The sequence below is a fragment of the Onychomys torridus genome, unplaced genomic scaffold (assembly GCF_903995425.1).
Source record: "Onychomys torridus unplaced genomic scaffold, mOncTor1.1, whole genome shotgun sequence".
In the NCBI taxonomy this organism is placed as follows: Eukaryota; Metazoa; Chordata; class Mammalia; order Rodentia; family Cricetidae; genus Onychomys; species Onychomys torridus.
The window spans coordinates 26,962-53,725 of NW_023412724.1; the positions used below are offsets into that span (position 1 = coordinate 26,962).

General features: G+C 56.4%; 3 protein-coding genes across 18 annotated transcripts in view; 1 reads left to right on the forward strand and 2 right to left on the reverse strand.

Annotated features, from left to right (window-relative positions):
• Window positions 1-1,480: 1,480 nt before the first annotated feature.
• Window positions 1,481-9,144, reverse strand: LOC118575804 (zinc finger protein 77-like). 4 transcript variants are annotated; one of them, XM_036176208.1, is made up of 3 exons: window positions 8,823-9,144; window positions 4,723-4,889; window positions 1,481-2,870 (listed from the first exon to the last, which is right to left on the reverse strand). In XM_036176208.1, the coding sequence occupies exons 2-3, from the start codon at window positions 4,818-4,820 to the stop codon at window positions 1,550-1,552; spliced, it is 1,419 nt and encodes a 472-aa protein (XP_036032101.1). In that variant the 5' UTR covers window positions 4,821-4,889; window positions 8,823-9,144; the 3' UTR covers window positions 1,481-1,549. The 4 variants fall into 4 exon arrangements, with proteins under 4 accessions (XP_036032101.1, XP_036032100.1, XP_036032098.1 ...); XM_036176207.1 differs by having other exon boundaries at window positions 8,633-9,144; XM_036176205.1 differs by having other exon boundaries at window positions 8,450-9,144.
• Window positions 9,145-13,471: 4,327 nt separating this feature from the next.
• On the forward strand, window positions 13,472-23,100 carry Tle6 (TLE family member 6, subcortical maternal complex member). Of its 8 annotated transcripts, none has more exons than XM_036176222.1 (17): window positions 13,472-13,565; window positions 14,015-14,084; window positions 14,963-15,024; window positions 15,344-15,473; window positions 15,938-15,979; window positions 17,681-17,746; window positions 17,828-18,080; window positions 18,186-18,202; window positions 18,348-18,429; window positions 18,548-18,621; window positions 18,708-18,745; window positions 19,334-19,595; window positions 19,682-19,929; window positions 20,810-20,951; window positions 21,900-22,050; window positions 22,654-22,730; window positions 22,876-23,100. In XM_036176222.1, the coding sequence occupies exons 2-17, from the start codon at window positions 14,040-14,042 to the stop codon at window positions 22,978-22,980; spliced, it is 1,794 nt and encodes a 597-aa protein (XP_036032115.1). In that variant the 5' UTR covers window positions 13,472-13,565; window positions 14,015-14,039; the 3' UTR covers window positions 22,981-23,100. The 8 variants fall into 8 exon arrangements, with proteins under 8 accessions (XP_036032115.1, XP_036032119.1, XP_036032114.1 ...); XM_036176226.1 differs by having other exon boundaries at window positions 15,428-15,473; XM_036176221.1 differs by lacking the exon at window positions 22,876-23,100 and having other exon boundaries at window positions 13,472-13,593; window positions 22,654-22,869.
• A 675-nt stretch (window positions 23,101-23,775) lies between these two features.
• LOC118575807 (TLE family member 5) overlaps window positions 23,776-26,764 on the reverse strand; it is a 28,658-nt gene continuing 25,669 nt past the window's right edge. For all 6 annotated transcript variants that reach the window (XM_036176218.1, XM_036176214.1, XM_036176213.1 and 3 more), the window contains 3 exons: window positions 25,835-25,985; window positions 24,835-24,911; window positions 23,776-24,017 (listed from right to left, as the gene is read on the reverse strand). In XM_036176218.1, the coding sequence (XP_036032111.1) occupies window positions 23,910-24,017; window positions 24,835-24,911; window positions 25,835-25,985 (336 nt within the window). In that variant the 3' untranslated portion in view covers window positions 23,776-23,909. The remainder of the gene's footprint in view (window positions 24,018-24,834; window positions 24,912-25,834; window positions 25,986-26,764) is intronic.

Here is a 26,764-nt window from a genome sequence, read left to right on the forward strand (position 1 = left end):
AATCAGGACACCAATGTCCTTTCTGCCCTCCATGCATGCACAAATGCACCTTCACAATGCACACACACGTGAGCATGCACCGACACACAAAAGTGAAGAACAAAAGAACAAAGCACCAGTGTTGATCTCTAGTCTACGTGCGCGCGCGCATACACACACACACACACACACACAAACACAAGAATGTGCATGCACCTACACATGATCTGTCAATCAAGGGAACTGGGTGGACCCGGTTTCAATGTGAGGCTCCAGCTGGAGAATGATGCAATCAGTGGCCCTGAAGACAGGACCAGAGATCTGCCAATCAGATGTTAGCATCAAGGAGCCATCTAGTCAGATCCTGAGACTGGGATTCCCCAGCCAGAGGCACCATAGATGTTTATGAAGCTCCTCTGTTTTTGAGCATGGTGACTTCAGGGAGGGATCCACAGCGGGACCATTGGTAGTTGGTAGTTATTGCCCAGGAGGAGGCTGCGTGAGTCCTTTAATCCCAGCACTCGGGAGGCAGAGGCAGGTGGATCTCTGTGAGTTTGAGGCCAGCCTGGGCTACACAGTGAGTTCCAGGACAGCTAGAGATACAGAGAAACCCTGTCTCGAAAACAAAAAACAAAAAAGTCTGTCTTCAGCAATATACGCACACTTCTACTTACAGAACAAAACCCAAAAATTTTATTTTATTAATTTTTATCAGAAACATAACATAACGTGAGTCTCTACTGTGGCTGAGGCACTTGGAAAAGGAAAAGAGGGCTGGGTTCGGGTGGAACTGCTGGCAGAATACTCATCTAGCATACATGGCAGGCCCTGGATTTGATCCCCAGCACCCCCAAATGAAGGAAGAAAAGAAAACGAAGGTTATGCCATATTAATAATGAAAAAGAGGAGCTAGAGAGGGAAAGGATGTGCACTGCTCTTGTAGAGGACTATATCATTCCCAGCAGTCACACTGGGTGGTTCACACTCACCAGATCCACAGGATCTGACCCTCTGGCCTCCAAAGACAATGTACCCACTTGGCACAAACACAAACACACACACACACACACACACACACACACACACACAAAACTAAAAGGAAAATAAACCTTTCTTTAGAAATAGAGAAGGCCGGGTGTGTTTTGTGCACATATGTGGGAGACAAAGGTTGGGGGAGAGCTTGAGTCTCTCTCGGGCAACATAGTGGGACCCCCTCTCAGGGAGCTTGTGAGGGATGTCTGCCTCCTCTGAGGTCTCACAAAAAAAGATGAGGGTCAGGCGGTGGTGGCGCACGCCTTTAACCCCAGCACTCGGGAGGCAGAGGCAGGCGGATTTCTGTGAGTTCGAGACCAGCCTGGGCTACAGAGTGAGATCCAGGACAGGCTCCAAAACTACACAGAGAAACCCTGTCTCAAAAAAACAAACACAAGAAGAAAGAAAACAGATGAGGTGTCTTCCCAGTATGCTTTTCTCCACTCTCCAAAAGACACTTTCCATGCCCGTGGTGTTCTGTCCGTGTGGGCTGAGCCCGGGACCCCATCCCGGGGCCACTCTCCAGCGGGGAGGCCTCTTAGGTCTTCTGTCTCGCGTGAATTTTCACGTGCCCGAGGAGGGCTGGGTGCGACATGAAGGCCTTCCCACACTGCTTGCAGTCGTAGGGCCTTTCCCCGGTGTGTGTCCTCAGGTGTGCGCGCAGGGCGGCGGCGGAGCGGTAGGCCTTCCCACACCTGCCGCACGGGTGGGGCCTGCCCGCCTCGTGCGCCCTCAGGTGCTTGCGGAAGTACTGGGAGTGACTGAAGGCCTTGGCGCACAGCCCGCACGCGTACGGCTTCTCTCGGCCGTGGGTGCGGACGTGCTCGCGGAGGGAGGCCCGGGAAGCCAGGGCTTTGCCACACTGCGGGCACGCGTAGGGCTTCTCCCCGGAGTGCGTCTGCGCGTGGGCGCGGAGCGACGCCAGGAAGCGGAAGGCCCTGCCGCACTGCGCGCACGCGTGCGGCTTCCCCGCGCCGCCGGCGCCGGCGTGCGTCCGGAGGTGCGCGCGGAGGTAGGCGCGGCCGCGGAAGGTTTTGCCGCACTGCTCGCACAGGGCGGCCTCCAGCCCCGCGTGCCTCCTCAGGTGCGCCCGCAGCGAGGCGGGGTAGCGGAAGGCGCCGCCACACTCCTCGCACGCGTAGGGCTTCTCCTGGCTGTGCGAGCGGCCGTGTTCCCGGAGCGAGGAGTAGCAGGCGAAGGCTCGGCCACAGCGCGCGCACGCGTGCGGCTGCTCTCCCGTGTGCGTCCGCCGGTGGTCGCGCAGGGAGGTCTGGCAGGCGAAGGCCTTCCCGCAGTCGGGGCAGCGGCGCGGGCCCTGCCCGCTGTGCGTCCTCGCGTGCTCTCGGGAGTGGGAGGCCGACCTGAAGGCCTTCCCGCACTCCTGACACCGGAAGGGCAGCTCGGCCGCGTGCGTCCTCGCGTGCCGCGCCAGGTACGACCGGAAGCGGAAGGCCTTCCCGCACGTGCCGCACACGTGGCGCTCCCCGGCCTGCTGGCCCGCCGCGGGTCTGTCCAGGGAGTCGGGGCTGGAGCAGGCAAGGCCGCGCTGTGCGCACCCCGGCACCGCCGTCCCGCGGGCCGTGCGCCCCGGGTCGCCGCCGCCGCCGCTGCAGGCGCCCTGCTGCACGCCGGCCTCCACCCGCGCGCGCCGGCACGGAGGATCGCCAACGCCGCCAACGCCGCAGCCTCGGGCGGGAGCCCGTCTCCGGTTCTCCGAGGCTTTCCTGGACCGCGTGCCTTCACTGGGGCCGCCGCCAACGCCTCCGCCGCCGACGCCGGCTGGGACACTGCAGGCCCCAGCAGGAGCCTCAGCCTGGCCAGAGCCACCTCCATCTTCACAGAGTCCGGCCACCGAAGGGCTGCCGTTCAGAGCGGGAAGAACAGTTAAGGGGTCATGAGCGGTGATGGCACATAACTTCAGTGGTCAGAGTTTTGTTTACGACAGTGGCTTGTGCCGGGCGGCGGTGGTGGTGCACGCCTGTAATTCCAGCACTCGGGAGGCAGAGCCAGGCGGATCTCTGTGAGTTCGAGGCCAGCCTGGGCTACAGAGTGAGTTCCAGGACAGCCTGGGCTACAGAGTGAGTTCCAGGACAGCCTGGGCTGCTCAGAGAAACCCTGTTTCAACAAACAAACAAACAAAAAACCAAAAACTGTCTTTCCTGCTGTGTGGCCTCAAACTTTGTCATGCCCCTGCCTCAGTCTCCTGAGCGCTGGACAGCAGCTGCGTGCTACTTCACACAGCCCACTGGCTGGCGCCTGTTGACTGTTGTCTGCCTTGGTGTCTGTTTTTTAAAATCTTGGGGTATCATGGGTATGTAGGGGACATCCTTTCATCTTTACAAGGATGCCAGGCATACATGCCAGCCACCTTCATCTGCTGAGCCACCTCAGAGCTCTACCTGTCTTGCCTGATACAGATGTTCCCGCTGCATGTCACAGCAATGAACGATGGCATCTATGGCCTGAGAGTAAACTCAACGAATTATGATTCAGAAAATGTGACATTGTTACCAGACTCCCAAAATACTTTCTTGGCTGGGCATGGTGGCAGAGGCAGATGGATCTCTGAGTTCAAGACCAGCCTGGAATACAGAGTGAGTTCCAAGACAGCCGGGACTACACAGAGAAACCCTGTCTCAAAAAACCCAAACCAAACAAAAACAAACAACAAAAAAAGAAAGAAAATTCTCTGTGCACACACATTTGCATTTTTTTAATTTTTAAAAATACTTATATTCTGTCGAGGAGATGGCTTAGTGGATAAAGGTACTCCCTGGCAGGCCTGCTGGCTGACCTGAGTTCAGTCTTTCAAGACAAATATAGTTTGTGTTTGGAGACAGCATCTCTCTACATAGCCCTAGTTGGCCTAAAACTCGCTATGGAGACCAGGCTGCTCTCAAATTTACCAACATTCACCTGCCTCTGTCTCTTGAGTCCTGGGACTAGGGGCATATGCAACATGCCTTGCTCCTGACATTACATTTTGAGTCCATCAAGGGATTAGTAAACTGATGTGCCGGCTGGTTTTGTGTCAACCTGACACAAGATGGAGTCGTCAGAGGAAGGAGCCTCAGCTGAGGAAATGTTCCATGAGATCCGGCTGTAAGGCATTCGCTCAATTAGTGATCAATGGGAAGGGCCAGCCCACTGTGGGTGGAGCCATCCCTGGGCTGGTGGTCCTGGGTTCTATAAGAAAGCAGGTTGAGCAAGCCAACAAGCAAGCACCCCTCCACAGCCTCTGCATCAGCTCCAGCCTCGGGGCTCCTGCTCTGCTTGAGTTCCTGTCCTGACTCCTTCAGTGACTGGAAAGTGCAGCCGAATAAACCCTTTCCTCCCCAACTAGCTTTTTGGACATGATGTTTGGTCTCAGCAACAGAAGCCCTAATTAAGACAACTGGTGTCCACATGACCCAGCACCTCCGGAAACACCCTCACAGATACATCCAGAAGGGAGTTTTAGGGACGTCTTGCTACGGCTTAATCTGATCAACTTGACACCACGGACCACCACAGGTGCACTGACCATCAAGTCTACACTTCCCTCACATCTGGAGTCCATTCCTAGCTACTAAGATTGCATGTCCAGATGCAAATGAATGTGTGTGTGTGGAGGGGAGAGGACAGCCGGGGTCTTCCCCAGTCACGCTCCACTCCTGATTCCGCAGACTGCACAGCCAGCCCCACCGGTGCCTCCGCGCAGGGCGCCCTCACCTCAGATGCCTGTCCTGGCCCTGCTGCCCGTCCGCAGAGGCATAGGCTTGGCGGCTTGCAAACTTGATGATGTCCCCGTCGACTCTTTTGTTCGCCATGTGATGCCGCTATGGGCTCGACCCGTCTTCACCTTGACCGCAGGGATCGGGAACCACGCCAATGCCACTCTGATGAAGAAATGGCAAAATGAGGAAAGACGACCTCCCTGCTGTTCCTGGCACAGACCCACCCAGGACTGTGAGTGGGTGAGTGAAGCCTGGTGGGAGAGCCCTTGCCTAGAGAGAGTGAGGGCCTCAGCTCTATCGCTAGTACAGAGGAGGAGGAACAGAGAGACAGGATGGGGGGAGCAGAGGGGGGAGGGAACGGGAGGGAGGGCCCGTAAGGGACCTCACATTGCTGGAATGCCCACACAGACAAAACTTGGTGAACCTAGAACTGCAGACGAAATCAAGTGTTGGGCCTGGAGAGTCAGATCAACCTGTAAGGTTTGCCACTCAGGCATGAGGACCGGAGTTCAGTCCCCAGCACAGAGGAGGACGGAGAGGGATGGCCGGCCCCGCCCCAGAAAACAAGCTGGGGAACATAAAGAAAGAGAGCTGTGGGCTGGAGAGATGGCTCAGTTAGGAGCACTGGCTGCTCTTCCAGAGGACCTGGGTTCAATTCCCAGCACCCACATGGCAGTTCACAGATGTCTGTAACTCCTGTTCCAGGGGACCTGATTCCCTTAAACGGACATACATGTAGGTAAAACACCAAGGCTCTTAAAAATAAATAAATTATTTAGAAAGAAAGAAGAGAAAGGGGGTGTTGATGGTCATTAGATGCTCACACGAGGGCTGGGGACGGGTAAGGGGTGAAAACAGCCACCATCTTAGACCTGAACAAAGATGCCAAGAATAAGTTCCAGGCCAGCCTGATCTACAAAGTGAGATCCAGGACAGGCTCCAAAGCTACACAGAGAAACCCTGTCTCAAGGAGAAAAAAAAAAAAAAGAATAAATTAACTTAAAACTTTAATGTTGTAGATATTATTTTAACTAGGCAAAGATGTGTTACACTTGTTTATGCTGCAGAATATTTAACTGTGTAGGGTGTGTTACTTTGTTTATTTTGCATTTGTTTAATTATGAAAAGCTGTTGCACCTTGCCTGTCTAGGGTACCTGATGGTCTAATCAAGAGCTGGACAGCCAATAGCCAGGCAGAGAAAGGATAGGCAGGGCTGACAGAGAATAAATAGGAGGAGAGAGCTAGGCTTGAGAGAGAAGAACAGAAGGAGGAGGAGAGGAGGAGGCGAGAAGTCAGGCCACTGCTAGCCACAGAGAAGATACACAGATGGTAACAAGCCCTGAGGCGAAAAGTGGATAAAGAAAAACAGGTTAAGTTAAAGGAGCTACCAGAAACGTGCCTACGCTGGGCCGAGCATTCAAAACTAATAATAAGTCACTGTGTCGTGATTTGGGAGCTGGTTGGTGGCCCAGGAAAGCAGAGTATGAAAGAAAACACAGGATCTCGACCTCTGGCCTCCTCACGAGTGGCCAAAGCTTTGTTCGACAGCCTGGTCTACACGAGAGACCCTATCTCTTGCCAGGCAGTGGCGCACGCCTTGAATCCCAGCACTCAGGAGGCAGAGACACCCTATCTCTAAAAAAAAAAAACAAAAAACAAAACAAAACAAAAAAAAACCCAAAATTATCAGTTTTAAAAGCACAGTGAAATGCCCCCTAATTCTTGTTCCCTCGATGAGCCTTTGTATTTCATGCTGTCAAATGCTCCTCAGGCTCTTTTCAAATGGATTCCAAATTTTAAAATAAATAAATTTAACCGGGCATGGTGCGCATGCCTTTAGTCCTAGCAGTAGGGAAGCAGAGGCAGGCGGATCTCTGAGTTCAAGGGCCAGCACTATCTACAGAATGAGTTCTAGGACAGCCAAGGCTACACAGAGAAACCCTGTTTCATCAAGAACAAAAGATTAAGTTTGTGTGTATGTGCACCTGAACCCAGGTGCCTATGGAGGGCAGAAGAAGGAGCTGGATCCCCTGGAACTGGACTTCCTGGCAACTGTGGCCGCTGTGTGGGTGCTAGGAACCAAACCCAGACCTGTGCATTAAGTCCTGAGTGTCTCTTCAGCCTCCCAACAAAGACAAGGTGTGTTTATCTCTCACACAGAAAGGACCTGTCTCAAAGTAAAAAGAGGGTTAGAAGCCTAGTCAGGGTGGAACCCCGTAGAATCCCCAGTGAGGGCCGGGGGCGTGGTCAGGGTGGACACCTTCCTCGGTTAGTGATGAAGAATGGGGTGCACCGCCTTGCTCGTACAATAACGGGTCAAAGGAAGTCCTGCCCCCTTGCCCTGGAGGTGAGCTCCCACAAGCAGATGAACGGGGCCCGGACTCCTTCCTAGCCCACCCAGGACAAGGTCAGTCCGCTCCCCCAAGTCCACCTTCAGTCCACTGAGTGCTTGGACCACTTGTCTCCAGTTGTCCAGTGGTCACTCAGCTGATGGCCTCCGCCCTTCCCGCCTGCTCTCGGCACCCGGGCTCCCCCGACAACAGGCTGGTGGCAGGTCACGGTGTGGGCTGCAGCCCCTCCTAGCCCGGGGTAACTCTTTCCACAGAAGCCAGGCTTGCGAGCGTACCCCGTAACCACCACCTCCGTGGCCGGAAACCCGTCCTTATGACCAGAGTCCCCTGTTCCCGAAGTCCAGCCCCCCCCCAGTGATTTATCCTTGTAGCCCAGGCTGGCTTCCAGCTCGTGGCAATCCCACTGCCTCGGATTTGCTACGCTGGCATGCCCCGGTTCCCAACCCCGCGGCCCACTCACCAGCTCCTCGTGGCCCGGCCAGAGCCGCGGCTTGCAGGACGGAGAGCGGCCGCCGCGACGCCCCGCCTCCCGGCCTCGGGTTAGACTGAATAGTGATTGGGTGGCCCCCCCTAGGGCCCGCCCTTCGGCCTGACTGACAGACGCTGGGCTCAGCTCGGAACCAGACTTTCCTCGCCACGCCCCCGGAACCTTGATTGACAGCCCTTTGCTGGCAACTGGGCTAACCTGGTGGCCACTCGGCTTCCCCTTCCCGCCTGTCTCCCTTTCACCTGGCGCTTGGGGACGGGCCGGGCCACACGGTGGGACCCTTGGGCGCGCAGGTCACACCACGGACTCCCTGCCTTCTAGGGTCATTTAAACCGCGTGTGAGCCGGGGCACGAGCGACACCCCGGGTTCGACCCCCAGACGTGGACCGAGTGACGCGGCTCACGGCCTCGGGGACACCGCGGTGGGCTGGTCGGGCAGCGCTTGGGCCCGAGGTCCACCCGGCACGCCTGTGCTGGGCGCCGGGGCCGCAGGTCGCGGGTGCGGGAGACACCTTGTGTCTAGAGGAGCGGGGAGGGCTGCAGCGGTTAAGAGCACCTCCAGAGGACCCGGGTTCAATCCCCTGCATCCACATGGCAGCTCACAACCGTCTCCAACTCCAGCTCCGGGGGACCCTCAAGGACAAGCACGCAGACAAGACAATTTTTTAAAAAAAAGAAGAGGGGCCGGGCGGTGGTGGTGCACACCTTCAATCCCAGCACTCGGGAGGCAGAGCCAGGCGGGGCTCTGTGAGTTCGAGGCCAGCCTGGGCTACAGAGCGAGATCCAGGAAAGACGCAAAGCTACAGAGAGAAACCCTGCCTGGAAAAACCAAAAAAAAGAAACAAGGAAAGGAAGGGGTGGTGGCGGAAAGGGCTCCAGTCACCTTGGTCTCCACACGCGCGTAAGGCGCAGGTGAGAGCCCGCATTTGTGCAGAACGGGCATCTGGACCACGCAGTCCGCACACGCTCCCGGACTTCACGGCCTCTCCGCTTGGGGGTAGGGCAATAAAAGTGGTTTGGCCCCGGAGAACTCCCCTCCGCCCCGTGGACTTATGCACTTATTTACTCCTTTGTGTGTGTCTTGAGGACGCGCCAAGCCTCCTCTCCGGACGCTCCTTACAACTGCAACAGCGACTGTCGCTGCCCGACTCCCGCGTGCCCTGCCGACGCGCAGGCGCAGCTCGGGCGTCTCCTAGTTCCCATGGAAACAGCACCGTGGCGTCCCTCGACCTCCCGCGGACTCGAGGGCCCCTTACAGCCAATCCGCGGCTCGCGCCTGCGAGCCGCTACCGCCGCTACCGCCGCTTCCTCGACCTTTGACGTCCGGATCGTAGGCGCCGCCGCCGCCAACTCCGGGCTCCGGGCACGTTAGGGAGAACGGGAGTGACTTTGGGTCAGGAGCCCCTGGCGAGGGACTAAGACCGGGCGGCAGAGCAACACTTCCGCTTCCGGAAGCCTTACAGTCGGCCCTGACACCCAATTCCGGTCCTTCTCAGCATCCCGCTCAGGTTCCAGGCGGCTTCCGGTTCCGGTCCGGAAGAACTTGGGATGGTCTTCCCAGAACGGGAAGCGGAAGGCAGTCCGGCGATGTGATTGGTGAACTGCCGAAGGTGGGCAGGGCCGCTCCACCAGCCGACCCCGGCAGTGCCCGCCTCTGCTCGAGTTCGATTGGAGGGTACGGCTGTCAGAAGCCCGCCGGAAGTAACGCCAGCCGGTGGGCGGGGTTAGCCTTGACGCCGCCCCGCGGTCTTTGCTGGATGCCCGGATGCTCTAGTCGCCGCTCCAGGATGCTTAGACTCAGCTCCGCTAGGTGGTTTGCACGTGGGGACGCTCGCAGCCCAGCGGAGGACCGCGGTTCGACTCCCAGGGGCGGACGTTGGGGCCCGAGCCCCGCAGGTGTCAATCCTGACGTCCCTCTGGACCCGGGTTCGTTTCCCAGCACCCAGCCGGGGCTCACACCCGCCTGTGACTCCAGGCTGGCCTCGGGGGCTGCCGCTCCTTGTGCACAGATGCGCAGGTCGCACGCGCGCGCGCACGCACGCACGCGCACACGCACGCACGCGCAGCGCACTCCCGCGTGGGACTGCCTTCCCTGGAGAGCACACAGTGTGACAGCGCATTCCTCCCGGCTGGCTGCTCTTTCCATCTCAACATTTTCAACATTTTCACTGTTTCCCACCCTGTCGGATGACAGGCAGGGTCTCTGCGGGCCCCGCCCGCCCCTCACCCCCCCCCCCCAGGCCAACCCGGGGCGGGGAGGGGCGCGGCACCTGTCTGTGACAAGCCTGCCCTGACGGGGGTACCCCGGCCGGCTGTTTTCCTTCACCTCCGCCCTGCCCATCAGTCTGTCTTCTGGGAACCCGGCTGCAGTGATTCCCAAACGCCGAGTCAGGAGGATCACAAAGCCCTCCTGCATTTTTGTTGCTGTTATTCTTGGTTTTTGTTTGTTTGTTTGTTTTTTCGAGACAGGGTTTCTCTGTAGCTTTGGAGGCTGTCCCGGAACTCGCTTTGTAGCCCAGGCTGGCCTCGAACTCACAGAGATCCGCCTGCCTCTGCCTCCCGAGTGCTGGGGTTAAAGGCGTGCGCCGCCACTGCCCGGCCCCTCGTGCATTCTTATAAGAATACATTTTAAAATAAAATAAAATGGGCTGGGACATGGTGGCGCACACCTTTAATCCCAGCACTTGGGAGGCAGAGGCAGATGGATCTCTGAGTTCGAGGCCAGCCTGGTCTGCAGAGTGAGATCCAGGACAACCAGGTTCACATAGAGAAACCCTGTCTGGAAAACTGCAATAAATAAAAAGTTTTAAGAAAATAAATACGATAAAATAATAAAATGATACAATAGCATTAAAATTTAAGTAAGTCAATAAATGATATGAAAAAGGACAATACAATAAACAATATAAAATGCAAAAGAGGAAGTTTAAAAAGGTCCTGGAGAGATGAATTAGCACTTAGGAGCACTTCCAGCTCCTCAGGCAGACCCAGCGCAATGGTATCAGCGCTGACACCCACGTGACTCCAGCTGCACGGTCTCAGACGCCCTCTCTGGCCACCGCAGGAAACTGCACTCTCATGCGCACAGCCCACCAAACACACACACAATTAAAACTGATTAAATCAGTACTAAAAATTAAGATCATAGCATAAAGTAGATAAAATAATTAAATGCAACGAATAGCATTTACAACACCCTGGCTCTCAAGGACTGAAATAAGAAGACAAAAGGGATTTTTAAAAATTTGTTATTAATGCCAGGCGGTGGTGGCGCACACCTTTAATTAATCCCAGCACTCAGGAGGCAGAAGCAGGTGGATCTCTGTGAGTTTGTGGCCAGCCTGGGCTACACAGAGAATCCTGGTCTCAGGGGGGAAAAAATGTCGTTATTTATTTGGCTTTTGAGACAGGGTTTCTCTGTAGCCCTGGCTGTCCTGAAACTCACTCTGTAGAGCAGCTGGCCTCAGACTCAGAGATCTGTTTGTCTCTGCCTCCTGAGTACCTCGATTTATTATTTATTATTGTTGTTGTTATTTTTATTATTTACCAATTATTTTTTTTAGTAGTAGTAGTAGTATTGGTGTTTTGAGACAGGATCTCGCTCTGTAGCCCAGGCTGGCCTCGAACTCACAGAGATCCTCCAGGCTCTGCCTCTCGAGTGCTGGGATTAAAGGCGTGCGCCACCACCCCCATCCCAGAAGATGTGACTTTTTCAGACGTGGATGGTGGCCAGCGTTGACACAATGACTGAATATTTTTGCAGACGCCTCAGTGATGACGCCATCTCCTTTAAAGTAGTCAAGGTGTCATAACAATCATGACCGCCAGAGGGCGCGAGAGACCCCGCTTCAACTCACAGCCTGGGGCCCAGGGGCAACTGTGCTCTGTCTGCAGGGACAATCAGGGCTGAAACGGATAATGAGGGCCTGAGGTCTGTCCAGTGTGTGCAAAAGCCCTGGTCAAGACCAGGACCGGGGGAAAAAATAAAAATATGTGTGTGTGTACAGGGCTGGAGAGCTGGCTCAGCGGTAACCAGCCCTAGCTGCTCTTGCAGAGGAACTGGGTTCGAGCTCCATTTACAGGTTACAAAGGATCCGAGATCCTCTTCTGGCATTGAGGGCACTAGGCACACACACACGTGGTGCACACGCGTATACAAGCAAACGTTTACACACATTAATTAATTTTTTAATAAAGGGGAAGTTACGGGCCTAATTGAATTACAGTTACTTATGTGTGCGTGTTGGTGGGGGTCGGACCCAGCCTGGGAATGAGAATGCATCCTTGCCCTCGGTAGTGTGGAGCGCAGGGATGGAACTCAAGCCATCGGGCTTGGCAGCAATCACCTTTACCCACTGGGCCGTCTCACGGCACCCCGTCTTAGACCTGCTCTTACTACTTGGAACCCAGGCTGGCCCAAACTCACTCTCACTTCCCTGCCTCCGTATATGCAGAGGCCGTGGCTTAATTTCACACCCCTCACCTGCGGCTGGAGCGGTCCTGGGGTGGGGGAGGGGGTCCTCAGGGTCCACTCTACCCCAGGGCCACCCTCAGCTCACCCCAGGGTCTTCTGTCCAGGGCCAGGGGTGGGCCTCACTTTTAGCCCTTGAATTTAGATGTCTGGGGTAGCTCTGTGCCCTCAGCCTTTCTTTCTCTTTTGAGAAAGGGTCTCATGTAGCCCAGGCTAGCCTGTAACTCTCTATGTAGCCCAGGATGGGCTTGAACTCTTAACCCTCCTGCCTCCGCCTGCCAGTGCTGGGCTTCTCTGGCCATGCCCAATTCACCGGGTGCTGGGCATAGGGTCCTGGGCGCCTGCGTGCCAGCCTGGCTGTGGCCCTTATTTTACTTCTTACCTTGAGATTAAATTGAGTCCTGATCCTCCGGCCTCTGCTTGCAGAGGAGCCAGGGCTAGCCTGGGCCACACAGCGGGTCAGTGTAACTCCACAGGACACTAGAAGCCTCATTCCTCACGGGAATGTTGGGGGTTCTCAAGCTGCTGCTCCCCACTCCATCAGCTCACCCCAGAATTTCAAAACAGCACTTAGATTTTTAATTTTATTTTTATTTATTGGGGGTTTTTGTTTGTTTGTTTGTTGTTTGGTTTTTCGAGACAGGGTTTCTCTGTAGCTTTGTGCCTGTCCTGGAACTTGCTGTGTAGCTCAGGCTGGCCTCGAACTCACAGAGATCCTCCTGCCTCTGCCTCCCGAGTGCTGGGATTAGAGGTGTGTGCGCCACCACTGCCCGGCTTTGAATTAACCTTTTTGCATTTCATTTTATGTATTCAGATGTTTTGCCTGCATGTATGTGTGCACCATAAGGCAAGAGAGAGCTTCGATCCCCTGAGAAGACCACTGTGAGCCACTGCATGAGTGCTGGGAATCGAACCGGGGTCCCGTGCAGGAGCAGCCGGTGCTCTCAATTCCTAAATTCTCTCTCCAACTCACCAGATTAAAAAGAAAATTATTTGGGGGAGGGAGGGGTGCGCGCCTGCCAACATGTAGGTCCCAGGAATCGAACTCATATCAGAGATCTTGGCTGCAGTCACCGCCACCTGCTGACCCCTCTCGCATGCCCCAAACATCCAGACTTCTCACCAAACACGCTGAAGTCCTCTCCCAGCTAGCAAACCACACCGGGAGCGCGGGGGTTAAAGCGAGCCCTGGAACTCCGTGATTGACAGCCGGGCCCCAAGCTGAGCAATGAGCAGCCCGGATCGCGGCCCACGTGGGCTCCCGGGCTCCTGATTGGGCAGCGCCCGCAGGGGCGGCTCGCGCAGCCCCGAGCCCACGTGCACCCGTGGCCGGGGCCGGACTGGGCCTCCCTGGGCGGGCGCAGGCGGGGGCGTGGCTTCGGGCGGGCGGGGCGGGGCCTGGAGGGCGGGGCGGGGTCGCAGGGGTCAAATGGCCCGGGGCGGGCAGGAGGGCCTTCCTCCTGGCGTGCACTTGGCTGACCTCGGCCGCTTCCTCTGGGATCCCCTGGGCCTCCCGGTCTCTGAGGTGGTGCGTGGGGGCAGCCTGCTTCCTGCGGGTGCGGAGCTGGGAGGGGCGTGGGCCCACACAAAACGGACTCGAGCGAGGAGTTTGCCCAGGTTGAACGGTGGGAGGGTGGACCAAGTGTCATTTGTCCCGAAGTCCTTCTTTGAAAAACGTTTTAAGTGTGCCTGAGTGTGTGTGTCTATCTGCACACCCCATGCATACTTCTACTCGTCCCGCAAAACCCTCTCTCTGCGACTCACCACATCCATGACTGCTCCCGGTACTGCGTTCTCCGTATCTGAAGGGATGCCATGCTTGGTTGGGGGCGGTCCTGGAGCTGTAGCCCCTGCGGTGGAGACGGCACGGGAAGAGGGAGGGAAGGGGCTTCCTCTGCAGCTGGGTCCTGACGGTGGGGAGGCTACAGGATGGATGGGGGTCGGCTTTTCTGTCTGAGCTGAACCTGCTCCCTGCAGGACTTGGGACTTCAGGATCGACCTGATGACTTCCTACAGCCAGAGCAATGGCGCCGTCGGTGGAAGTTTGGTGAGAGAGGTGGGGGGGGGGGTGCAGGCGGCTTTTACTGGGGGGTTCGGAGACTTTGAGTCTCCCTGTCCCAGCCTGGCCTGGAACTCGGCGGCAATTCTGCAGACCTAGCTAGGATGACAGCCCCGCACGGCGCAGGTGAAAACAACCCGGGAAGACGAGGCCAACACGCTTTCCCAATGTCAATCACTGGTGATTAGCACTTAGATTTCACCTGGTCTAGCACGCAGGGTGAGGCCCCGCCCACTGGAGGCGTGGTCAGGGCGGAGCCCCGCCTAGAACCCCAGTGAGGGGCTGGGGGCGTGGTCAGGTGGAGCCCCGCCTACAATCCCCAGCGAGGGGCTGGGGCGTGGCCAGGGTGGAGCCCCGCCTACCGTGCTGGTCTGTTGGCTCTATACTCTGATTAAATTGTGCACACCTTTAATCCCAGCACTCGGGAGGCAGAGTCAGGCGATGGATCTGAGTTGGCGGCCAGCGCAGTCTGAGCCGCTGTCTCAAAAAACACACAAAAAAGGCTGATGTCCCCTCCTCCTCTCCTCCCTTCCCTAAAGGTCAAGGTAATGTTAGGGCCTGTGCACCGAGCTGACCCCATTACCCGATAGGCTGCATGTCAACTGTTTAGTTATGAAGTAGCAACGACAGAATTTTATGGTTGGGGTCAGCACAGCAACTGCTGTGTTTAAAGGGTCGCAGCATCGGGAAGGTGAGAACCAGGGTCTAGGTCCAGTAGGTTCTTCTGTGCCCCCTGCAAGGCTGGTCCCGTACCCCAAGAGTCCAGGGGCTTTGAGAAGCTGGACCTGACTGGGCACCTTGGAGGGGTGTAATCTGGGAGTTGGGGGTGCCGCAGGCTTTATGGTTCTGACCTTTGACCTTTCCAGCCTTCCAGCTTCTTGAAGAGGTACTCCTCCATCATGGAGCAGCTGCCAGAGGAGCTCAACAGGTGAGGGGTTTCCTCAGGCGCATGCTCGCCCACACGAGCTCACACAAGCTCACATGCGCGCGCACTCACGCGCGTCCACCAGGGCAGCCGGCAGCGAAGGCTGGTTCCCACTGAAGTGTTGACTTGGTTTTAAGCCAGGGTGTTGATTTTTGTAGCGGTGCAGACTGAGACAGGATGGCGAGTTCCAGGCCCGCCTGGGCCACACAGCCACCAAATCCTGTCTCTAATAAGCAGTGGCAAATTAGTGCCTTGCATGCGCAAAAGCCCTGCATCAGGCTTAGGAGGTGGGGTGGCACCTTCCCTTCTGTTTATGGGCTAGGCGGCTGTCCTTGTGGAGTTCTGCCCTAGGGCAGATACAGGGGCTTTTTCTAGAAGGATCCTCAACTGCTCCCCCCCCCATCAGAATCCTTTCTGAGATGATGATCCAGCTGGACAACATCTCCAACCTGGTAAGCCACCCCAGGGGCGGCTGAGGGGCGTAGCTGTGGCAGGAGGGGGTGTGGGCAGCAGGGAGGAGGCGGGCAGAGGAGCAGAGAGGGCCTTGAGGCCGCGTGAGAGAGTTGAAGGCGATATAGTTAATAGTAGTCTATTTAAAAATAGAGATGGGGTTGGGGAGTTAGCTCAGTGGTAGAGTGCTTGCCTAGCAAGTGCAAGGCCCTGGGTGCGATCCTCAGCTCCACATACAAAAAAAATTAAAAAATAAAAATAGAGATAAACAGCTAAGTGGTACACACTTGTCATCCCAGCACAGGGAGGGAGGTGAGGCAGGAGGATTCACCTCTGCTATAGTGAGTTCAAGGCCAGGCTGGGTTCCGTGGGCCTCTGTTGTCTTCCAAGTTGAATAAACAAGATCAAAGAGGTAAAGAGGTTTGCTCAGGTCACAGACCCACCTGCCTTTCTTCTGTGATTTCAGGTGTCCAAGATCAATCAGTCTTTTGAAGAACATCACAAACAGGTGACCTGGGGGGTGGGGGGTAGAGATAAGATTCCAGGGAGGTGGGAGCCACAGAGGGTTGGAGACAGGAAGGAGGGAGTTGATTTAGAGTCCTCACATCTAGCTGTGGCCCATCCTCCCTGCCCAGGCCCCAGGTGCTCTGGAGCTCCTGGGTAAAGGCTGTACACGGGTCCCATTCATGAGTGGGAGACCGGCCTTCGGAGGAGCGCCCCGCTCTTCCCTCCCACCCCACCCCTTGCCCAAGCCAAGGCACGTGCGTCCTCATCCGCTTCCCCTCCCACCACCTGGCCCCTTTCTCAAGGGCACTGGCAGGAAGGAGGCGCTGCCCAGGGCCAGATGTCACTGGCGGGGAGCCAGGGCCAGGATGGCAGCTCGGGGGGTGGGGGGGTAGGGGGTGGGCAGCCGGGCATGGGTGGGCAGGAAGCCACCAGAACATGGTTGTTCATTCAAGACACTCAGCAGCCTCAGCAGCCACCTTCGCCAGGCCAGCAGAGGTGCTGGGGAAAGAACAAGGCCCGGGGACTGAACGGGACGGTGGGTGGGTGCCAAGAGCTCCAGCCCAGGGGCTAGGGTGTGGGCTACAGCTCAGGGTGGTCAGGAAGGTGCACTGAGTTAGGTCAGCAGGAGCAGAAGGGATGCTCCTGTTGGGGAGAGGGACATTGTCAAGGCAGGAGGAGGAACAGCGCTCTGCAAAGGCCAGAGGCAGGAGGGGCCCTGTGTGGGAGCAGCGGGGGACGGGGCAGGGCTTGGAGGGGCCTTTACCCCTGCCGGGTGAGCAGTAGGAGCCCTGGAAGGCTGTGGTTGGAAGAGCGAGGGGACTGTCTGGCGTCAGGTGCAGGAGTGAAGGGTGAATGGGGCTGGGCTCTAGTCTTGAGGGCATGATTGACAGGGGCGCGGGGCCAGCCACTGCCTGTAGCTTGTGATACCCAGGCAGCTCCTGGCTTCCCCAGCTCCCTTGCTTTTAACCGCTCCCCCTCCCCGCCCAGCCTCACTCCCGGGTCCCTGCTGCACCAGCCCCCCACTTCCCTGGGAGCAGCAGGAGGGAGCCAGTGCTCTCCCTCCATTCACGCTGAGCGCCTGGCCCACTAAAGTGCCAGTAAATTGCACATTAATGAGCCAGGGGGAGATCGGGAGGGCTCCCCTGGGCTTTGTGCAGCCCCAGGCTGGTGCTGCCCTGGAATCCATCATCCCCTCCCCGGGAGGCAGCTCCCTGGGACCCTGCCCTCCATGGGGGGGCGGAGGGGGCGGGTGCAGGCTCAGCAAAAGCTCAAAGGGAAGGATCAGGGCTGCTGTTTGAGTCTCTGGGCCTCAGTTTCCCTATGTGCAAAATAACACTAAAGCCTTTAATCCATGCTGGGGAAAAGCCCCAGGGCCCTGTACATCAAGGGCGGCATCCCAAGCCTTGTTTGTGGTGGTAACTGCTTTTTTAGTTGAAGATTTTTTGTTTTGTTTTGGCTTTTTTTTTTTTTCTTTTTGGAGACAGGATCTCAAACTCCGTATGTAGCTAAGGACGACCCTGAATTCCTGAGCCTCCTGTCTTAGCCTCTGTAGGGAAGGGTGGACGGGTACAATTGTGCATAGGTGTGTAGAGGTGGTGTATCCCTCTGTGTACAGAGACATTGCCAAGTGCCAAGCATTGCCACACGCTCCCCTTCCCCACATTCTGTGCCTGCAGCGAGGTTCAATCCTAACTTGTTCTAGGTGGAGAACTTCTTCAACCTGATGGAGATTTTCAGCAGTTCCCCGCACATCCTGGAGGTGGTCAAGGTGAGTATCCACCCTGGAGCTGGAGGGGACAGGCACCAGTCGGTGGTGTGTGACTCACGAGACCCCACGGGCTCTGTTCAGGCCAAGCAGGACTGGGCGAAGAAAGAAGCCGAGCAGAGCCCAAAGGCTGCAGCCCCCAAGGAGCCCAGACCCAAAGCCACCCCGGGGCCTCAGCCGTCCACCAGAGGGCGACGGCAGTGCCTCTCCGAGACTGAGGAGCAGCAGGACCCACAGCCCACGTGGGACAAGGAGCCCCAGTTCTGGAGAGACACCCTGACCTGGGATCTCTGGAAACTTTTCACGGATGGCCAGGACAGCCAACAGGCACAGAAGGGTGAGGGTCCCTCACTCACGGGTTGCGGGGAGCGCCGCCTGGGGTGTCCGGGCAAACCTCATTGCTCTCCATCTCTCTCCTCCTTGCCTGTTGTCATGGCGACAGAGAAGCTGCTGGGATTGGTGAGTACCCTTGGCTGAGACCCCCCACAAACCCTACATTCTGACCCCCCCAGGAGGATCCCAGCTGCAGCCCGGGGGGCCCCCAGGCGTCTGCTGGGTCCCACTGGGTCCTGTGTCCCCCAGCTGGCTCAGTTCTGTCCCCCAGGGAAGGAGGGGCTCCTGCCTGAGTGACTCGGAACTGGAACTGGACCCTGAACCCAAGAGCAGCAACAGCCTGAGTGACTTATGTAGGAGGGCGGGGCCGCGGAGGGGCGGGGCCGCGGAGGGGGGCGGGGCCGCGGAGGGGCGGGGCCGCGGAGGGGCAGAGGCTCCTGGGTGCCCCTGAATCCCTGCTGTCCCACACAGCCCCCATCCTGACTCCCATGAATCTGCTTGGTGACTCCCAAAAAGACATCAGCCAGCCCCAACATGAGACCCAGGTGAGCAGGTACCCGGATGCAGACATGGTGGGGGGTGGGGGGCAGGTCACAAGACAGCAGGATCAGCTTCTTTCTTTGCACCACAGGAATCTTCTAAAAGTGCTGGTCCATTTCTGAAGCCCCTGTGAGTAGGGAGAAGGGAAAGTTACCTCCAGCTGCCCCTCCGTCCCCACCCCTGCCCCTCCCCCACTCCTGTCCTTTCTGGTGGTAGGAGGGGGAGGGGCCGACAAGAGGGCTCAGCAGGTAAAGGTGCTTGCTGATAAACCTGGACCTGAATTTGATTTCCTGGGATCCACATGATTGAAAACTGACTCCCACAAGTTATCCTGATCCCAGCCCCCCCCCATACACACAAACACACAATAAGTAAAACATAATAACAATTTTTAAAGGGTTGGAGAAGGAATCCCCCACTTAAATCTCAACACAGATTTTCCCAATCCGGTTGTTGGAGAAAGACGATTTGGAAAAGGGAGAATAATAATTGGGGCCATAAGAGGGTGCATAGGAGTTTAGTCTAATTGTGCAAAGCATTTCAGACAGAGCGGGGAAGCGCATGTGGCCGCGGCAAGAACTGGAGTGTGTCTCGTTGCACTCAAGAGGCAGGAGGATCAGGAGTTCAAGGCCAGCCTTGGCTGCATGGGGAGCTAGTTCAGCCTGGACCAATAAGACCCTGTCTTGAAAATCTCACGCCCTGAGCCCCCGTCTGCAGGTGCTGGGACTCTGAGGACTTGGAGTACAGTTGGAAGAGGCCTGGCGCATCGCCCTCACAAATGGAGGAGATGGCCGCTCTGCCCCAAGCCCTACAGAAGGTCCGAGTGCTGAAACACCGGGAGCTCCTGCTGGCGCTGGCCGTGAGTTGCTTCACAAGGCACGTCTTCACCTGTAGCCGGACTGGCATCAAGGTGTGGTGCCTGACGAAGCAGGTGGCGGAGGACGGATTCCCTGAAAGCAGCTTGCAGTGTGGCGGCCAGGTGATGGCAGGGAAGGTGCCCGGGACGGGGAGGGGCGGGGGGAGCCCGGAAGCCACCAGCCTGCTCATGGGCACCGTCCTCTGCAGACCAGCGGGGCGTACCTGCGCACCTGTCAGCTGTCCTCCAACAGCAGGACCCTGTTCGCGGGTGGACACAACCTGCCTGGCGTGAGCGTGTGGGACCTGGCAGCCCCGTCCCTGTATGAGAAGTGCCAGCTACCCTGCAAGGGTCTGTCCTGCCAGGCCCTGGCCTGCTCGGAGGAGAACATGGCCTTCGCCGGCTTCACGGATGGCATGGTCAGGATATGGGACCTACGGAGTCAGGGAGTGGTCAGGTGCGGACACAGATCCGAGCACACTTCCTGAGGCTTTTCATGACCCGGCCCCTCACTGGGGGATTCTAGTCCCCCCTACCTTTTGTTTAGGATAATTCTCATGTAACCCATGCTGGCCTCAAGCACAGAGGACAGCCTTGAACTTCCAGTCTCCCTGCCTCTACCTCCAAATGCTGTGTGTGCCTTGCTTTTGGTCCTAGCTCAGGACAACCTGCAGGAGACTGTTCTCCTTCCATCAAGTGTGTTCCTGGAAATGGAACTCAGGTCACCTTTACCCACTGAGCCACCTGGGAGCCAACACTTTTGTGTTTATTCATTTTTTCTGACACAAGGTCTCACTCTGTAGACCAGGCTAGCCCCGATCGTTTGAAGTGCTAGGAAGACAGGTGCACATTGCCAGCCCTGTTGAGGTGGGGTTTTTTTGTTTTGTTTTGTTTTTTTTGTTGTTGTTGTTTTTGAGAGCTGACGATCAAACCCAGGGCCTTGCGCTAGAGGTCGGACCATGTGACCCTTGCAAAGCTCACTGTGTAGCCCACTATAGCTTTAACTTGAGTCCTCCTGCCTCAGCCTCCTGAGTAGTTGGTTGGTCTCCCTCTCGTGTTTGAGACAGGCTCTCACTACATACCCAGGCTGGCCTAGAACTTGTGGCAGTCCTGCCTCAGCCTCCCAGGGCTGGAACTATAGGTGTGTGCCAGCACACTCATGTTGGTTTGGAACATAGTTACCCATTAGGTGCAGGGACTTTGGGATGATGTCACTGTCCCCTTCTTGCCAAAAGGTAGGCAGCTGCCTGCAGGTTGGATTGGCAGTGGGACTGGGGGACCTCAGGGACGTGGGCCCCAAGGCTAGGCTCACCCCCTTTGCTGTCTTCCCTGGCTAGGGACCTCGAAGGCCCGGTCAGTGCAGCCAAGAGCCTTGTGGTCAAAGGTGACAATGTCTGGACGGGAGGTCTGGACGCCTGTCTGCGATGCTGGGACCTGCGGACGGCCAAGGTGTTGCAAGAGCACACATTCCAGTCCCAGGTGCACAGACCCCGCTGGGGCTGGACGGGCATAGGGGGAGGAGACATCCCAGGTCAGATATATATAGATTTAGATTAGATTAATAGACAGACAGAGAGATCTTTTGTCAGCCAGGCAGTGGCACACACCTTTAGTCCCAACACTCAAGAGGCAGAGGCAGGCGGATCTCTGTGAGTTCGAGGCCAGCCTGGTCTACAGAGAAAGTTCCAGGACAGCCAGGGCTACACAGAGAAACCCTGTCTTGAAAAACAAGACAATAAAAAATTTTTTAAATTTAAATAAATAAATAAATCAAGACCAAAAAAAACCTTTTGTTATAATGGGCATGGTGGCAAAGACTTATCCCACTACTCAAGCCAAGGCAGGAGGATGAAAAAGTGTCTATCCTGGGCTACATAGTGAGACCTTGTCTCAATGAAGTGAGCCAAGAGTTGAGTGGGTAGAGTGCTTTCTCAGGGTGCTGGGTCCTACTCCAGCATCATGCCCCACCATGCCTGACACCCCAGCACTAGGGAGGTAGAGGCAGGAAGATCAGAAGTTCAAGGTCATCAGCTACACAGGGACCTGAAGGATAGCCTGGGCTAGGTGAGACTTGTCTCAAAGACTGTCGTGTTTTATGCTGGAGGTCAGGACCGGCCTGGGCTATGTGGTGAGTCATTACAAGCTAGCCTAGAGAGTAAGACCTTGGGATTGGGGATTTAGCTCAAGACCCTAGGTTCGGTCCTCAGCTCCGGAAAAAAAAGAAACAAAACAAAACAAAAAACTGAGTAAGGCCTTGTCTCAATAAAACCAAAAAGGAAGAGAAACAGATTCTTTGCTGTCCCGTTTGAACCCTGTGAAGGGTGACATGGGGACTGTGACAGGAAACGGCCAGGTGGTGAGTCCTGGGGCCCTTGCCACCTGCCGGGTTGGGGTCTGATCTCTGCACCTCTGCCCTGTTCACCCCAGATCATGAGTCTGTCTCACAATCCACTGGAAGACTGGCTGCTGCTAGGCCTGGCCAGCGGCCAGCAGTGCCTGTACAACAGCAAAAGGAATGAAGCGTCCACTGTGGGCACCAAGGACAAGACCATCCTTGACCTCAAGTTCTCCCCGAACGGTAAGGAGTCCGGGAGCAGTCATGAACTGCAGTCACTGACCTTCCAGAAGCTTCCGCTCTGTGGACTCAATGCCCGATCAGTGCTTTGACACCCCACCACACTGCAACACCACCTTTTGTTTTTTCAAGACGGAGTCTCTCTGTGCAGCCCTGGCTGTCCTGGAACTTGCTCTGTAGACCAGGCTGGCCTGGACTGAAGAGATCCTCCTGCCTCTGCCTCTTGAATGTTGGGATCAAAGGTGTGCGCCACCACCGCCCGGCCCCAGCACCTCCTATTGACACAAACCATCCTCAGGGGTCAGGAGTTCAGGGTCATCTTTGCTACATGGGGAGTTTGAGGCCAGCCTTGGCTGTAAAGGACTCTTGTTAAAACACCAAATGCAAACAGAACAAAAGGCAGAACAGGAAGGCAAGCTCCATTTGTTCTGCCTTTTTGGTTTTTATGAGGTAGGTTCTCCCGTAGCCCAGGCTCGTCCTGATCTCAAACTCTTCAGTCCTCCTTCCTCGGCCTCCTGAGTGCTGGGGTGAGAGGCACTTGGCTGTCAGATGAGAGTGGGTGGCTGGGGTCTTCTGTAACCTAACTGTCCGTCTACCTCCTCCCAGGCAAATGGTGGGTGAGCGTGGGGATGGACGACCTTGTCACCATCCACAGCATGCCCACGGGAGCAAAACTCTTCCAGGTATTCCTGTGCAGGGCGGCACCCTGGGGGAGTTGGATGTCAGTGGGATCCTCAGCATCCCCCACGGGGGCGATCCCAGACTCTGGGCGGAGAGGAGCTGGGCTCGGGTGGATCCTGTGGGCTCGCTCAGCCTGATGTCCCACAGGTCCCTGAGTCTGCTACTGTCACTTGCTGTGACGTGACAGCCAATGGCAGGCTGATCATCACGGGGTCCGGGGACTGTGCCTCAGTGTACCAGATCAAGTACTGATGGCATCGACTTCATCTTCTCTTTCTCCCAACTGCACAGTGGTGGGTGGTGGTGGTGGGTGTGAGGGTCCCATGGGTGTGCCAACCCCTCATCACATGTAATAAAGCAATTGAGAAGGCAGAGATGGTCTGTTCTGTCCTCTGAAAGGATATTGTCCTCTCTCCTCCCCCCCCCCTTTTTTTTCCTTGGTTTTTCGAGACAGGGTTTCTCTGTGTGGTTTTGGAGCCTGTCCTGGATCTCACTCTGTAGCCCAGGCTGGCCTCGAACTCGGAGATCCTCCTGCACCTGCCTCCCAAGTGCTGGGATTAAAGGCGTGCGCCACCACTGCCCAGCTGTCCTATCACTTTTTAACCCTAGTTTTGGAAGGACTTCGTGGCTCTGAGCCGTCCTCTTGCTCGCCTTTAATCCCAGCACTCGGGAGGGCAGGAGGATCTGAGTTCAAGGCCAGCCTGGTCTATAGCGAGAGTTCTGGGACAGCCAGGGCTACATAGAGAGGCCAGACCCTGCCCTGTTTTGTTTTTAACAGAGCTAGGGAGATCACTCAGTTGGTAAAGTGCTTGCCAGGCAAGCCTGAGGACCTGAGTTCAGATCCCTAGATCCCTAGATCCCATGTGTTAAAAAGTAAAGTGTCACACCTGTGATCCCAGTTGTAGGTGTGGAGACAGCAGCGTCCCTGGGGCCCAGTGATGGGCCTGCCATGCCAGCAAGCAAAAGACATCGTTTGAAAATCAGGGACTGACATCCAGCTGGCCCCGGCCTCCACACACTTGACGCACACAGAAAAAGAAAAGCAAGTCGATAAATACAGTTATATTTCCCCAGGGCCTCCAGCCCCACCCAGCCAGGGGGGAGGGAACCGGGGAATGAGCAGAGTGGACAGTTGAGTGGCCATCCTCCGGCCGGTGACCTGGAGATGCAGGCAGGTGGGCTCAGTACACCACCTCATACACAGTGGCCTTCTTGTCCCCTGAGCCTGTCACGATGTATTTATTATTCCTGGAGATGTCGCAGCTCAACACGGAGGAAGACTCTTTGGACTGGGACAGAGAAAGGAGAGGTGAGGGGCAGCCACATGGTCACCACAACGTTCACAAGCCGGAAGCGTGGTGCTTGGAGGGACAGTAGAGGCAGATGGATGTGGGCATGGCTGGGGGCAAGCATGACAGGACTCATCTTGGCTGGACTTCAGGCCTGAGCACACATTTACAACCACCTGATTTCCCCTTCAAGTCTGTCTCTGTAGACCAGACTGGCCTCAAACCCGCCACACCTCCGTCCCACAGGTCTTTGTCACCAGATTCAAGGGGTCAGTGGTACCCCTGACATGCGAAGGGTTGATATAAAGGGACTCCACATCACTAAGTCAAGAGAACAGCACCCCTCGGGACTGGAGGTTGCTAGGGAGGATGGGAGGTTTGGAAGATAGCTCTGTCGCATCCAAAAGTTCGAGACTTAGTAGAAGCTGCTGTCGAAGCGTGGGGCTGACCGGGGGAGTGCTCACCCAGCATCCGTGAAGCCCTGGCTCCATCCACAGCATCACACATGCCCACCATCCCACCCTCGGGTGACTGAGGCCCTTTTTCAAATGTCACTCGTCTAATGAAATAATGAAATGGCAATCGTCCAGAGGGACACAGATGTGCGCCGTGGTTGGGGGTCACCCACTGTCAAAGCTGAAGTGGATGAAAAGCCCCCAGCGCACTCAGCCATGAACTGGGGCACTCTGACACTTGCCGCAGCACGGACCCCAGGCACATTGTGCTCAGTATGGAACCTGAAGTGTGGGGCTCCATGACGGGAAATGTCCAGGACACAAGACTACAGAGGTGGCCACCAGCTGGGGACTGTGGGTACCTGAAAAATGCTGGCCCCATAGGGTGTCCTCCAGGCGTTGAGCAAGTTGTCCTTGCCTGTACTCACAAACCAGCGTCCTAGGGAGGGACAGAAGAGCAGTGGTGATGGACCAGGACCTCCCAGGACAGGGACTCTGCGGAACTCCACCCCAGCCTGCTACTCTGCAGAGTGGAAAAGCTGAGAGCTGCCAATCAAACCCCAAACCACTGGCTACTTTAGTCAGAGAAGCCATAGATGGGGGAGGCTGAGGCAGGAGGGCTGCTGTGAGTTTGAAGGCAACCCAAACTTCCAGGGAGTACCTTGTCTCTTGTATTGGCAGCTAGCATGAGGAAAATGTTTTTAAAGCTTTTATCTTTGGTGTGTAGAGGTCAACATGGAATGACTTCAGTAACTTTTTTTTCCCCTCGTTTTTTCGAGACAGGGTTTCTCTGTGTGGTCTTGGGGCCTGTCCTGGATCTCACTCTGTAGCCCAGGCTGGCCTCGAACTCAGAGATCCACCTGGCTCTGCCTCCCAAGTGCTGGGATTACAGGTGTGCGCCACCACGGCCCTTGTTTGTGGTGGGTTTTGTTTTGTTCCCCACCCCCGGAGCTGAGGACCAAACCCAGGGGCTTGTGCTTGCTAGGCAAGCACTCTACCACTGAGCTAAATCCCCAACCCTTGTTATGTTTTCCAAGACAGGGTTTCTCTCTCTAGCCCTGGCTGTCCTGGAACTCTGTAAACCAGGCTGGCCTCGAACTCACAGAGATCCACCTGCCTCCGCCTCCCGAGTGCTGGGATCAAAGGCGTGGCTACCTCACTTGGTAGCCACCTCTCCATCCTTTTTATTTTTATTTATTTATTTTGAGACATCTGTGTGTCTGGGCACTTATCTAAACTGGCTTTGACTTCGATTAGTGGCTGGGTGGACAGGCCTGGGTAAATGGTTGCCTTTCTAACTCAAGCCATTTTGGGGCACCCCGCCCTCCCTTTACTGTCCCACGGGGTCTCCTGGGCCTGTACCACAGGAAGCGAATTTGAGTGACAGGACGCAGCTCTCGTGGAGGCGGAGCTGGTACTTCTCCGGTTTGCGCACGTGCAGGACCTCCACGTGACTGCTCTCCATTCCAACGGCCAGCCAGTCCTGGTTGGGGCAGTGGCCCAGGGAGAAAATCTAGGGCAAGAGAGGGAAGCACTGAGACTAGGGGTGCCCCACATCGCTGTTGGCGGGTCCCACATCTCAGCACATGGAACTGCGGGATTCTGAGCACAGGGAGCTGCTCAGGGTCGGGTCCAGGGCTGAGCCGGCCTCCAAGGCCTGCTTCTGGGGGGGCACGGACGGGCCACGCTGCAGTGAGTCGCTCTTTGCCTTGCAACCATTTTCGATTTTTGTGACAGGGTCTCACTATGCAGCTCTGGCCATGCTGGATCTCGCTCTGTAGACCAGGCTGAACTCACAGAGACCTACCTGCCTCTGCCTCCCAGTGCCAGGATTAAAGACATGAAAACATGTGCCACCACACCTTGTGTTTGAGGCAGGGTCTCTTACTGAACCTCTGGCCCTCCAGCCAGCCCCAGGGATCCCCCTGTCTCCACATGCCAGGGCTACAGGCAGGTACCATTATGCCTGGCTTTTTTTTTTTTTTTTAATGTGCACTGGTGTTTTGCCTGCATGTATGTCTGTGAAGGTGTCAGGTCTTGGAGTTACAAACAGTTGTGAACTGTCACATGGGTGCTGGGAATTGAACCCAAGTCCTCTGGAAGAGCAGCCAGTGCTCTTAATCGCTGAGCCATCTCTGCAGCCCCACGTCTGGCTTTTCATGTGGATTTGAACTCAAGTCCTCATGCTAGCTAGCTAGCTAGGCAAACGCTCTACCCACCGAGCCCTCTCCACAGACCCCTATCCAATCAAGGCCAGGGAGGGGCACCCGGGGAGGTGGGGATGCGGGTGCA

What these genes read in the sequence shown, in the direction of transcription:
- LOC118575804 (XM_036176208.1), bottom strand. Translation starts at nt 4,820, where the DNA reads ATGGCGAACAAAAGAGTCGACGGGGACATCATCAAGTTTGCAAGCCGC. An exon ending in GGCCAGGACAGGCATCTGAG is followed by an intron (nt 2,871 to 4,722) that starts GTGAGGGCGCCC and finishes TCTGAACGGCAG; the next exon opens with CCCTTCGGTGGCCGGACTCT.
- Tle6 (XM_036176221.1), top strand. Translation starts at nt 14,040, where the DNA reads ATGACTTCCTACAGCCAGAGCAATGGCGCCGTCGGTGGAAGTTTG. An exon ending in TTGAAGAACATCACAAACAG is followed by an intron (nt 15,980 to 17,680) that starts GTGACCTGGGGG and finishes AACTTGTTCTAG; the next exon opens with GTGGAGAACTTCTTCAACCT. An exon ending in AGCCCCAACATGAGACCCAG is followed by an intron (nt 18,622 to 18,707) that starts GTGAGCAGGTAC and finishes TTTGCACCACAG; the next exon opens with GAATCTTCTAAAAGTGCTGG.